Raw genomic sequence first — 13,140 nt, 5'->3', positions numbered from 1 at the left:
ATTTATTGCACTTTTGTTCATCTAACAACAATCCGGATGTTACAATCAAAACTGCAATGATCAAAAGCCCCTCAAACCGTGGTTTTTGGCCGCAGAAAAAGTGCTTCAAGAACAGGTGTAAAAAACACGAGGTCAAGATCGCTAAATGATAGTTTTGTTACTAATGTGAGTGCTCGATTTCAAACTGAAACAAAAAGATTTGCTATTGTCAGACAAGAATATAAACATTCGTATCCCCGCGATCTGCCTGTAGGCAGATCTGTTTTTATTTACACGGACGAAAAAATAGAAACAATTTGCGCCAGGAAAGGATATAGGCACTAAAAAACTTATATTGCTCCCAAATATAAATCTTTTCGGCTAAATTCTCCGAATGTTTGAATAAAAGGTTTAAAAATATTCAGTTTTCTTATGACTTAAGGCTAACTTCTGCTTGTCTTGAAATTGAAGAATAACTTCCTTGACCATTACTTCCGCTTTAGGATTTCAATTCTGAGTTAAAAATTATTAAAATAAAAAAAAAATTTACAAGGTGCCTGCTTCATCCTCGGTGGTTCTTGAAGAGGGCATAGGAGGACCAGCGCTCGATGTTGATACCCCCATAGAGCGTATTTTTCGCATCAAAGCTCTACAAGTCAGGATTTTAATGAAGGCTTTGCGGAACGGTTTCAGGCTCCACGCGAAAACGAATGGGTTCATACTTGAATTTGCCATGATCAGAATGTAATTAATATCTCTTGCCCAGTGAATAAAAACACAATTGCAGTATGCGCAGAAGCTAATAACATAGTTAAAAACAAGTGCAGGAAAAAAACAGGCAATGAAAAGCGATAACATTACCAGAAATGTTTTGGTAACCTTTTTCTCCCATTTCAGCGTTTTTATTTTGATATTGTGCTGCCCAGGGCAATTGCGAATTGTATCCCGATGTTTCACCTTATGTTTAAAAGTTCGGAAGACTTTTGCGTAAGTAACACAGAGCACTGCAAATGTGGCCACAACCGCTGTATTGGCGAAAAAGAAATGATATTTCAGATATCCAACTTTGAAGTAAAGGAACGGGAAACCAATTGAGAAAATCCAAAGGGCACACGAGATGACAACAGTTCGTCGAGAATCCAGCATCAATCTGTATTTCATAGGGAATGAAATGGCAATAAATCTATCAACCGTGATTGCAGCGATACTCAGAAGCGATGCTGTGCAAGATATGAAAAAACTGATTCGTCTAGCGACATCTCTGGGAAGAAGTACGAGTCGTTCGCTCATTGCCTCTCGAACGTAGAATTCCACTGACATGGGCAGCGCCAAACAACCGACTATCAAATCCGCTGCCGCCAGATTGGCCACGAGGAAATTAAATGGCGATCGCAGTTGACGATATGGGTCGATAATGATGGCGAGAAGAACAAGGACATTTCCAATCACCGTTGCGACTGCGAGAATTGAACAAAATGTGCCTGAGGTGATGCTCAACTCGGTCGGGGCTGAGATGTTTGTGCAAGGATACAAGCCGATCATAGACATCACTCCAAATGAAGAGCAAACGGTTAAATGATTGTTTCTCAGTAAGCAGTTATCAGCTCAGGAAACTTTATTGAGGGACTTCAGGACATGTCATTGGTTATAAATAGCGAAATTTGGAAAGTTTCCAAAACACGCGCTGTCTGAAAGGGATGATGTAGCAGCTCTCGTAACGTATGATGTGATTGGCTGGCTACCTTAGCCAAAACCAAAAGATTAAACATAACTGAAACAATGACTTCGACTTAAAAACAATAGAATAACCACAGAAGCTGCTTACAATACCAAACGATAGCAGGTTTCGAGAGCTGCTACACTACTGTCTGAAAAAATAGCATGACTCCAGATGGGACTATTGAATACTGAGAAGGAGAAATGTAAAGCGCGAGCATTGCTAGCGTAAATAGTCGCTATAAATGTTAGGTGTGTATAGGGATCTTTTGATATGAAAGTCAGCCAGAGAAACAAACTTGCGAGTTCTGAAATATACCCTACTCTCGAAGTTTGCAATTAACATATCAAAAAGTTTCGTACGACCGACATCAAAACAAGGACGATTGCTCAGACTGATTAGAACAGTTAACCACTCCAAAGAATTTGTAAACGAAAATGGTGACAACACGAGCAAAATCGAAGGTCACTGGAGACAAGCGAAATGCAAACTTCCTAAATGTGGAGTTAGAAAACATCTTTTTTCTACATATTTGGCAGAATTTTTGTGGCAATATATGTATAGAAACGAGGATTTGTTTGCTGTATTTCTGAATGATGTGAAAAAAGTCTATGTAAGCAATTAGGGACCCAAAACAAATGCACAAGCAGATAAACGCATTAGGGCGAAAAATGAATGGTAATATTTGTGAACTGTATTTTAAGTTTTATGCCATGACTGATAATGATTCACGTGCATGTTGTACTGTGGACGGCTTTCTTTGAGCGATAATTCACGCTACTAAGATGTGTTAAATAAATGCACCCGTCTTTAAAGTCATGTTTTCTGTTGTTTTGTTGTCTTTTCTGACTATTCATTACTAACAATAACCAATACCAAACTGGATTGGGAGTACAAGTTTTCGTAATTCTAAGCACATGTATTTTTTTTAAGTGCTCGAGCTTAGAATGAGAAGCTCACGCTCATACTCAATCTTTAAGGTCGCCAATGGCAGAGCAATGCCTCTGAAGGTGTGCTGTGGGCATCAGTGTCACTTTCCAAAACCACACATTCTTGGCACACCATGACACAAATGCCACTGGGTGTGGTCCACAAATAAGGAGGGCGGCCCAGGCTCTTGACACCCTCTCTTTGATATCTACAACTAATTGCAAGTATTCTCAGAGCCTCTGTTGCTTGTAACAGTTGCTGACTGAAGATCTTAGCGATGCAAAACACATCTTTGCTCCTCTAACATAAAGGTATTTGTCAAGACAAAGTATTCCTTGCCAATAACTTTGATAAAAGTGGCAGGCAACAGAAGCCTCAATGAAGCTTAAATGAAGCGTAGTTTCTGGAATGATTTTTCAACTATTTTTGTTGGCTTATAACGCAGGAAATTTATAGCTGCATCTTCTTCAAATATGCATTGTGTCAAAATCGGCTTTTTTTTTTGGACACATTTAGCATTGGTAATAAAAATACTGTCAACAGAACTGTTCACTGCTGCGTAATTCAATTATCATCTGAATAGCTTCTTGTACCTGAGGATCCAATTCTTGTTGATGTGCATTAAGAAGATGAAGTCTGTACACATTCAAGGTTCTTTGGCGCTCAGTCTGAGCCCCCTCAAATTCATGTCTGAGTTGTTTTAATTCTGAAATCAAACGAACTTGCTTGTTGTTTTGTGAATTTGACAGACTGTTCTTATCTACATTGCACTGAGGGCATGTCTGTTTTTCAGAAATGGCCCGTTGGAGTGATTCATTTGTAATCTTAACTTCCTCTAGTTCCTCAGTCAACTTGAAAATTTCATCTTCATTAGACTCCTTAAGCTGCTGATACACTGAAAGTGGTATGGAGGGCATACTGGCCTCATTATCTAAACATTCTACACTTTCTTCTGTGTATTTTTTCAATTGTTGCCTTGGAGTTTCATTTTCAAGTTTTAGTATAAACATTCGTGACGTAGTGTAGCTTGTTTGCTGAACGAGCCAATAGAGCGTGAAATTTCACTTAGCAACAAAGAAACTCTAAGCCAATCAGAACTCATTCTAAAGTTCTTCATTAGTTACGAAGTGTGTGAGCGATGCTTTATTTTGATTTTTGAAAGCGAAACAAACTAGCCTTTACTTCACTTTTCAACGGTGTAGTTTTAAAAGAATATGGCTACGGATCTTGATCATGACTAATAAATATTCATGACAAAATTGAGGGGGACATTGGGGTGTATTAGAAACCGCAAAACCGCAAAAAAATTCGGCCAAAACCGAAAACCGCATACAAAACCGTCAGAAAACCGATACAATGGTGACAAGTGGGGCATACAGAGCAAACTATACTAACACTTTATTTCATCAAAGTATTTATGAATGTCATGGACTTTATTTCTGCCGCTCTCTCGAGCCCGGACTTTATGGGCTCATTTTCCGTAAAGCGTTTCGCGGCTATAGAGTGTTTTCATGTGACCTCTCCGGGAATTCAGCTCTATTATCACTCAAACGTTTTCTTTTGTTTCGGAGGAAAAACAAGGTTACTGATCACGTGAGTGAAAACAGGCATCTTGTTCCCTATGGGACCTTACATTCTATTTATCAGGCCCTAGTACAACCACATTTCAACTACTGCAATATTGTTTGAGGAAACTGTGGAGTAAATTTGCAGGAAAAACTGCAAAAACTACAAAACAGAGCAGCCCGTGTCTTGACCTACCCTAACTATGGCACTGATGTCAACAATTTATTTGAACTCTTAAGATGGAAATCCCGAGTCTCTCAAAGGCAAATTGAAAGAGCAACAATGGTATTTAAGTCCCTACAGGGACTAGCACAGTATCTCTGCTCGAAATGTCCATCGCGATCCAGGTTTTTGTTTGAGAGACTCTGTGAATAAGGTAAATGTTCCGATACCGCGCACAAACTACTACAAAAAACAGCTTTAGGTATAGTGGCGCAGTTTTGTGGAACAGTTTGCCATTAGAACTAAGGAAAGCAGAACCCCTCAATCAACTCAAACGACTGATTAAAGAGGTTATCTAAGCCATTATTCTAAACACGGCATTCATGGAAAGCAGCTTTTATTGTAGGATATTGAGTAAGATAGTTAATGTAGTTTACATAGTTTTATCTATACTTGGTCTTAAACTTTTCATTGTACTTGAGAAACCGGAACCCAAATAGGATAAAATAGGAAAACCCAAAAAGCACATTGGATAACAAAACCGAAAAACCGTTCGTATTTTCTACAAAAACCGAAATCCAGATGCTAGAAAACGAAAAATCCGCAAACCGCAATGAACACCAAAACCGAAAAACCGAACTCTTTCAGCGCAAAAACCGAAAAACCGATCTAAAAAATAGCCAAAACCGCAAAACCGAAAATCCCAATGTCCCCCTCTTAAAGGGAATCCTTACCAAACTCAACCTCGTTCCCAGGGTTCTCTCCTACTCGTCCACCGTAACCGACGATTCGCCGAATATGACAGTCATTGTTAAATTTCATCCAAACAATTCGTCGTATCGCGACACCTTTCTTTCCACCCATCACAACTTTATTTCTACCCATGACAATTTTTTTTCCATCCATGACAACTTTCTTTCTACAATAATAAAAGCAAGGTGACACACGCTAACACCAACCCGTTGTGGCCAGCACATCACGCATGCGCACAACCATTTCACCCGGTCAATGATGAGGCCCAAAAAACCGAAACGGCTGTCCATGGCTGCTAATTGACCGGGTGAAATGGTTGTGCGCGTGCTTGCTTTGTTGGCGGCCACACCGGGCTGGTGTTAGCGTGTGTCACCTTGCTTTTATTACTGTTGTTTTCTTTCTACCCATGATATTTATATCCGTGACAACTGTTTGTCTATCCGTAACAAAATTGTTTCCATCCACAGCAAAATGCTTTCTGTACATGAGAAAGTTCTTTCCATCTGTGACAAAATTCTTTTTCAAGGAATACGGTATGACAAAACTTATTTTTAAGTCTTGACGAACCGGAACCGGAACTTTTGTAAACCGTATTTCACGGAACTCAACGGGTATGAGTAACATGGCAGCTGTAGGGGAGATCGAAGACGAAAGCGAAAAACAATTGATAAGGTACTACTTTCTTCGAGGATTTCAATATGGTGAAGTAAAACACTTCCTCTCCAAATAACATGAGAAGGAAATGAGCACCAGCACACTGAAGAGAAGAATAAATAGCTTATGAATTGAGTCGTCAAAATCCTGATTATGATGCCATAAGAGACATGATCGACGGCCGAGCATGTTTGTCTCATATGGTGCATGTCTGGATGAAGTGGAAGTACCTGGTTTATCAAATGGTACTTGGAGTTTCTCCCATACATCATGTAGAACAATGGGATACACCAGGTTTTAGTGACATGACTGGCTGCTGTTTCTTCATCGAGGACCTTTGTCCTTTTCTTCTCTTGACCAGCATTTTCATTGTGATGACTTTGAGAGAAAATTTCTTGACTCCCTGTTTCTTTCATTACTATCCCATACTTTCTAGGAATCTTCTTCTTCCTCTCCAAATTCATCACTTGAATAATTTGAATCTTTGCCCAACACATGGTACGAGTAATTTCTCTCGAAATTATTTTCCGTACTCAAGAAAAGGTCAAGTTCCTCCCTATACTTGGACTGAACATAGAAATCTTGTGTTTGACCTGGCATAAACAGGGCTTCGTTTTCATTGTCGTACAACAACATGCAATTTTCGTCATCTTCAATAATATATTGCTTTGTTGAATATTTTCCATTTGCTCAACCCGCCTTCTACAATCTCCTTATGAGTGGCATCCTTTGTGCCTTACATAATTTTGGGTCCCACAGTTTTTGCTAAAACTGTGGGCCCCAAAATTATGTAAGGTACAAAATATGTCACTCATTGCACACCTTTCCGCATGTTTCCTGCACAAAACCGCTCTTGTAGGTGCGGTTTTACGTAATGTAAAAAGATTTTTTACTCTCTTATGTAGGTATATATACAGGTCCCTTGTGTTGTAATGTAAAACATCCCAGACGAAGTGTGCATTAGTCGCACGAAACGTGTAGGATAAAATAAATCGTTTTACAACTCTTAGAGTTCGCGGGACGTGCTGCTCACTAGTTCAATCTTAAAAATTCTGTATTCGCACTAGAAGAAGCCACATGGCGAACAACACAGAAAATAGCAGCGCTGAACTCAAGCGTCGGTGACTGAACAGCGATGAGCCAGCCCCGCTAACCTCCGGCAGCCACTCCAAACTTGATTCTACAATCGAATCTATTCTTAGAAAGAAAGTCGATGCATGTCAAGACGGCAAAAAGTCTCATGCGGTCCTCAAGGAAAGAATCAAGGTATTGGAGCATCATACGGCAGATGGCACTATCCCCAAAGGCTTTCGAATTCGAAGCGTTAAAGCCAAAGGCAATAACGAAATTCTGCAAGCGAAATTTGACGACATAATGAATGAGTTGCCAGTAATGGATCCGTGCCTTACACGCAAAGGGTTCTGGCATCGCCTGGTAGCCAACATTGCAAGTTGCTGTAAGAAACCGTATGGCGGAAAGTTATTCGACGTCCAAAAAAAAAAACTATTTTGGAAAGAGATCAACGCTTTTTTCGACACAGTTTTATCAGAAATCGATTTGGTCAATGTTGACACGTCGCAAGTGTAAGTTTGTGTGTGAATAACCGTGAAATATGAGACAAAATTTGCTGATTAACTTCCTTGCTTGCGTAAAATGTATTGTGGAATGGTCTCAAAATATTACAAAATTAGGACTAAATCTGGAGGAAATAACTCAATAAAGCCTTTTCAGTTGTATTTACGTGTGTATGGGCTGGCTTTTGCCTATTTCTATGCAATTCCAGTAATATTGGAAACATGCCTAGTGGCGATCATTGTGCTGTGCGGGGTTGTGACAACGATCGAAAGTACCCAGAGAAGCAAAAGATTCTTCCTCACGTTGGAATATTAAGATTTTACCCGCCCAGGAATAACGATGATGTTTTGTCGTGGGCTAGAGCTTTATCTTCTGTTAAATTAGTGAACTAAGATAAGATTATAGTTGGGAATTTTGCAAGAGTCATGATTTGAGGCATGTTTGGAAGAACTTGATTCAGAAAAAATATAATTCAATTTATAAGAGTTAGCTTTCAGTACACTTAGGCTCGCAATGCAACCTGGTTGAAAATGAGACGCCCTTTGATGTTTCCATGGTTTGAACAAAAATGAATACTCTTGTTTTTCGGCCATTTTAACTTGATCAAAAACAATAAACAACTTGTGTACAAAATTGTAATCCAAAATTGTGTACAAAGCCTGTTGTTGGGATTGCAGTGACTTTACATTGGTTACAACATCAAGTTGGACCAAGTCTTGGCAAATGGAAGATCTGATTTACATTGTAAAATAAAAGAAACCTTACTAATACGCGGACTTAAACCAACGTTAAACGAAAACGTTGGCAGTGAGAAACTCTGGCTTTATTAACCAATTAAACAAGCCAGTTTTCACTGCTTATGACATTTATTTGTTAGAGCATTGTTCTTAATCTAGTCACTAGTCTCTTTCAAAGTTCTACACCCTCATATATCATTTTTTAAATTTGTTCAACCGTCACTTCTGACTTCTTCTATTTTGTGTCATACGAAACGTCAAGTTAAAATGCGTTGTAACATGTTTAACACCGCAGTTTGTTTATTGTTTTTGATCAAGACAAAAACGAATACCTTGAACTTCTCATTTAAGACCCGGTCCTAAATAGGAAAAAGGATCACTGATCCAAGATCACTTGGATCACGGTGCATCAAAGGAACCGATGGAACCACTCTGATGCACCCTGATCCAAGTGATCTTGGATAAGTGATCATTTTTCGGATCATCCCAAAGGAACGCACCCTAAGTTACATTTGTTTATCAAACCAAAGTAACAATTGGAATTCGTTAACAATTCTTTCACTCTCGATTTAATTTAGTTTGGGACAAATCGATTAGTGAAAGCTATGTAGTCGTCACAGACAATACTGACCTGCAAAGTAATGGAGTCATCCATGTTGACATTGCTCCACCACCACACCGAGGGGTGTTCAGGGATGGCGCAGTGGTGAGAGCACTCGCCTCCCACAATTGTGGCCCGGGTTCGATTCCCAGAATCGGCGTCATATATTGGTTTTCTACTCTGCACCGATAGGTTTTTCTCCAGTTACTCCGGTTTTCCGCTCTCCTCAAAAACCAATTGCAACATTTGACTTGATTTGCGTTAATTGTTAATTTCAGTTTACAGTGTCCCCAATTAGTTCTCCAGCGCTAGAACGACTAGACACTTAAATAAAGTTCCTTTCCTTTCCTTTTTTGTATGATTCCTAACCCAACAACTGTTACTGGACTAACCAGTGGGGAAAGCATCTGGTAACATCACGTTCAAGTGTACGGTGCTTGGACCTAACAGCAATAACTCGTATATGCTTTACAGACGAGGGACCCGTTTCGCAAAAGTCCCGATAACTTCCCGTGCCAGGAAAGCCAATTGTGAAAATAGTATCTGCTTATTTTAGAGATCTGGTCTTTCAACAAGTTTACGAGACCCGAAAGAACAACATATCGGTAATAGCAAATTGTCATACCTTGACACCGTCCTGGGTTGAAGATACAAAGAGATTTATTTCCCTGACTTACGACCTAAAAAAGCTCTAAACATTCCAGAAACGAACCCCTTATCGCAAGGAAGCTTTTTTAAATTAAATATTTGCTATAACAATCTTTTGTATTATTTTCCGCTCTCTTTTCTTTAATCATTTCATTTCATTCTCCTCCATAATTTTCTTCTGTTGGTTTTAAATATAGTTAAAGCATTTTCTCCAACACATCTTCAGTGTACCTCCATGTAATCTTGATAGAATTCCCCAAAACGGAATTCACCAAGTAGCTCGAGGTAAATCTCTTCAAAATTGTTCATATGCACTAGTACTTTTGAAGGCTTCTTGTACATAGCAGTGTAACGACTTCGATATTCATTCCACAGTGAATATGGTGTCAGACTTTCCAATATATCCACTTTGACGCCTTTTGTTTGAATCATTACTACAGAAAAAGTGCAAAGACGGGTGGTTATGTGGATTGGCATAAGGCATGATTCCACAATCCTGGAAAGACTTTCCTCAAGTTTCGTCCAACAATGCAAAGCAGAAGTTAGCGTTGGGAAGAACTTTTCTCATTATTGAAACTATGAACACAATATTATCACTTTATTATAATTACGTGTGTATTTTACCTATATATTTGTAGTTTGCGTGAGGAATCAAATTTAGAAACTTATTGCTGAGCGTATTATTAGGTAACATTATCTTGCCCTTCCACAAGAGTGTACCATACCCTGTTATGTAAAATTTGTTTATTTGAGGTAAATAAATAAAATTAGTAACCGGTCAGTATAAAATGCAGACTACAGACTGAATCTAAAATGCAGACTGAGGCCTAGGCCGAGGCCTATTTTGTACCGTAGTCTTCATTTTAGACCCAGTCTGCAGTCTGCATTTTATACTGACCGAATTAATAACTGTTTTCTTAAAGAAATACTGAGTCAGATATTCATTTCATCCTGTCAATTGATTCCTTGGTTGACATCATTTCATTAGCGATTAGTAACATTACAACACGTGTGAAGGTCGCTTTCTTTCTGGGACATTTTGTCAAAGGATTAATGCTAATCAGTTTTCTGGCTGACCCGTTATTTTATATTTCTGCTAACCTTCATCTGTGGTAATCAACGTTTCAGGAGGACTAATCTGCTGGATGTCGTATCAGAAGTCGGTGGTTTATGTGTTGTGGATCGCATTCTATTGTAGTTCTCTATTGTAGTTCCTAGAAGCTGAAATTATGAATTATACCGTTTGCGTAATCCAGCGGATTATCAACTATTTTCCCCAGATCAGCAATAAAGAAGATGCTAGCTTAATTCCTTACACAAATCACGAAGTGTCACATTAAGACTGAACGCCATCAACAGTATTAGCGTCAGGGTGAACCTCGTTCCCACGGTCTCTTCGTCGATGACGAGAAAGACCCCAATTGAAAACCCTGGGAACGAGGTTGCGGTTAGGCTTGGGGTTTTTCCGTTTAATCAATCTTATCTTCTCTGATAAGTTACGTTAACGTAAGGAGAAACGTTAGACGGGAGAAATCAGTTGTATATCTGGAGCCAAATGATGTGGAAGATGACGAGAGACGTGCATATCTTTTTCCAAGATTTCGGGACGTTTTAGGGAGACTGAGGGTCGTGTTTACGTAAAACAGCAAGCGAAGGGCAGCTGTTTGCTTTAAAAAAGGAACTTTATTTAAGTGTCTAGTCGTTCTAGCGCTGGAGCACAAATTGGGGACACCATAAACTGAAATGAACAATCAACGTAAATCAAGTCAAATTATGGGTTTTTTAAGGAGAGGGGAAAGCCGGAGTACTGGCGTAGAAAAACCTCTCAGTGCAGAGAAAAGAACAATCAAACTCAACCTACATATAATGCCGAGTCTGGAATCGAACCCGGGCCACATTGGTAGGAGGCGAGTGCTCTTACATTGAGGTCAGCTTTTTCTATTTTCGTCGTATTTGGTTTCGGTTTTCATCGATAAGCAGAGAAAGTTATTTGTCGTGTAGGTTATCGCTTGTCTCTAGGAACCAGTTTTCTTCAAAAATTTCCAAATTCGGCAAGCATTCATCGTCTTCTTTGGGGGGAAGAAATTAGCATTTTCAGCCCTTTTTTGGCGCTTACGCAAGACTAATGGTCGAAACACTTGTCAAACCGGTCTTTTGGAGTACATTTGTGCTCGTTTTGGGTGTTATTTGTACTCTGCTGAATGCAGTTGAATAATAATCTGTAAAACTTGAAGGTTATTTTTCAGAATAGTCGTGGGGTTTGACAATGAGAGCTTTTTTTTTATAAAAAGCCTATTTTATATCAATTTGCTTGACATGTCGTATGCCATATTGCTATAAATAATTGTAAGTCCAGACATTAATTATTAATTAGTTTTATGGGTCCATTTGGTCAATAAATTTAGCTCATTGCGGGGAAGGGGGAAGGGGGGGGGGGGGGGCAGAAATGAAGATAATATTTATTGCCGAAGACAGTTCAAAATTCGAACAAAGCAAGCACAAGTTAAACGACTAGAACACCTTTAAAGAGGATGGCCAATGGAATGAAGGGCCATGGGAAGAAGAATGAATAAAGCAACAAAACATGGATGCATTTTCAAGTAGCATTTATTAGTATCCTGACACTTGTGACATTTCTTTCAATCACTCTTGTCTACGGTTTTAGGTCATTAATAACTGATAACTGGGTCACTTGGTGCATACAGCACATGTCAGCTCTCGACCAGCAACGTAAGGACTGCAGGGTAAAGAACCACAAGCTCCTTGTACAGGATACAACAAAGCACCATCTTTGTTTGCACTGCTTCCAACAACGGACTCTGGGTCCCCATCAACACAGATGAAGTCCTTGGAGCCTGTGTGGCCGTAGTATGCTGTCATCAGGTACCCATGATATTCTTCAGTCCAGCCAGATGGGCAGACATTCCTTGCAGGGATCATCAGCTTTGAGGAGCGCGACTTTGCGAAGCACACAGCGCAGACTGCATCATTGTCGTGAAGGCTTCTCTTAAAGGGATCACCATTGTACTGGTCAACTTCATACTCTGTGCCATAAACATACCCAGAGCTCTGCGACCCATCTTTGTATTTGTCGTACTTTGGATTGTTTGGAAGACAAAGGTAGTTTCCTCCTCCACCAGAATGGGTGTAGTGTTCACCTCCAATTATTCCTTATACAAATGTTTAAAATAGAAAATAAACAAAACACGAATGTCAAAAATCGTTTTAAGCTTATGGGCATATTGCCATCTTATTTGAATGAATTGTTCCTTGGCATATGAAAAAAACTGTAATTAAAATAATGTGAAAAGGTGAAGTAATACATTGAGTACTTGTACACCTAAAAAAAAGTGGAAAGTTGTGGCCTACTGTTGGTTCAAAACAAACAGCTCTTAAAGTAGTCGAAGTCGCTAAACTGACAGTGAGGTTCCGAATAATACTTGGCATTTCGCAAAAAATGGCTGTATTGAGAGAGAGTCATGTGGGGGTGAAAGGATAGGAAAGGTAGATTTGAGTACATTTGATTGCAAATCTTCCTTTCTCTTCCTTCAGTTTTCTAAAAAAATATCAGTTTTAATTCCTGTCTTGTCCAGCTTATTTTATGGCCCTCAAATCCACTTGAGATCCTTTTTTTCCTTGTACCTTTGTAAACAAAATCAGCGCCGCTTGGACATGTGGTTCTTCCCCAGCGCACGTATGTCACCCCAGATTTTCCTGGTGGCCCTGTTGATCCGTTATTTCCTTTCAAACCTGATAGAAATGTTGAATTTCAATTGAATGTTAACTTTCTTACCAACAGCAAGTTTTTCTTCAAGCGT

General features: G+C 39.3%; 3 protein-coding genes across 5 annotated transcripts in view; all 3 read right to left on the bottom strand.

Annotated features, from left to right (window-relative positions):
* The window catches only part of LOC138022100 (bifunctional arginine demethylase and lysyl-hydroxylase PSR-like), a 52,158-nt gene that overhangs the window by 16,637 nt on the left and 22,381 nt on the right, over positions 1–13,140 (bottom strand). The gene's annotated exons all lie outside the window — the stretch shown is intronic.
* LOC138020037 (adenosine receptor A2a-like) lies at positions 356–1,594 on the bottom strand. The gene has a single exon (XM_068867031.1). It carries the CDS (start codon positions 1,525–1,527, stop codon positions 526–528), a length of 1,002 nt encoding a protein of 333 aa, XP_068723132.1. The 5' UTR covers positions 1,528–1,594; the 3' UTR covers positions 356–525.
* Positions 11,912–13,140, bottom strand: part of LOC138022101 (uncharacterized) — a 6,403-nt gene continuing 5,174 nt past the window's right edge. For all 3 annotated transcript variants that reach the window (XM_068869126.1, XM_068869127.1, XM_068869125.1), the window contains 2 exons: positions 12,965–13,072; positions 11,912–12,492 (listed from right to left, as the gene is read on the bottom strand). In XM_068869126.1, the coding sequence (XP_068725227.1) occupies positions 12,011–12,492; positions 12,965–13,072 (590 nt within the window). In that variant the 3' untranslated portion in view covers positions 11,912–12,010. The remainder of the gene's footprint in view (positions 12,493–12,964; positions 13,073–13,140) is intronic.

Source organism: Montipora capricornis, chromosome 10 (assembly GCF_036669925.1).
Source record: "Montipora capricornis isolate CH-2021 chromosome 10, ASM3666992v2, whole genome shotgun sequence".
In the NCBI taxonomy this organism is placed as follows: domain Eukaryota; kingdom Metazoa; phylum Cnidaria; class Anthozoa; order Scleractinia; family Acroporidae; genus Montipora; species Montipora capricornis.
Note: the sequence above shows the minus strand (reverse complement) of the source record. Positions and strands in the feature narration are given on the sequence as shown.

Excerpts from the sequence above, each read along its gene's own strand:
- LOC138020037 (XM_068867031.1), bottom strand. The coding sequence starts at position 1,527 with ATGTCTATGATCGGCTTGTATCCTTGCACAAACATCTCAGCCCCGACC.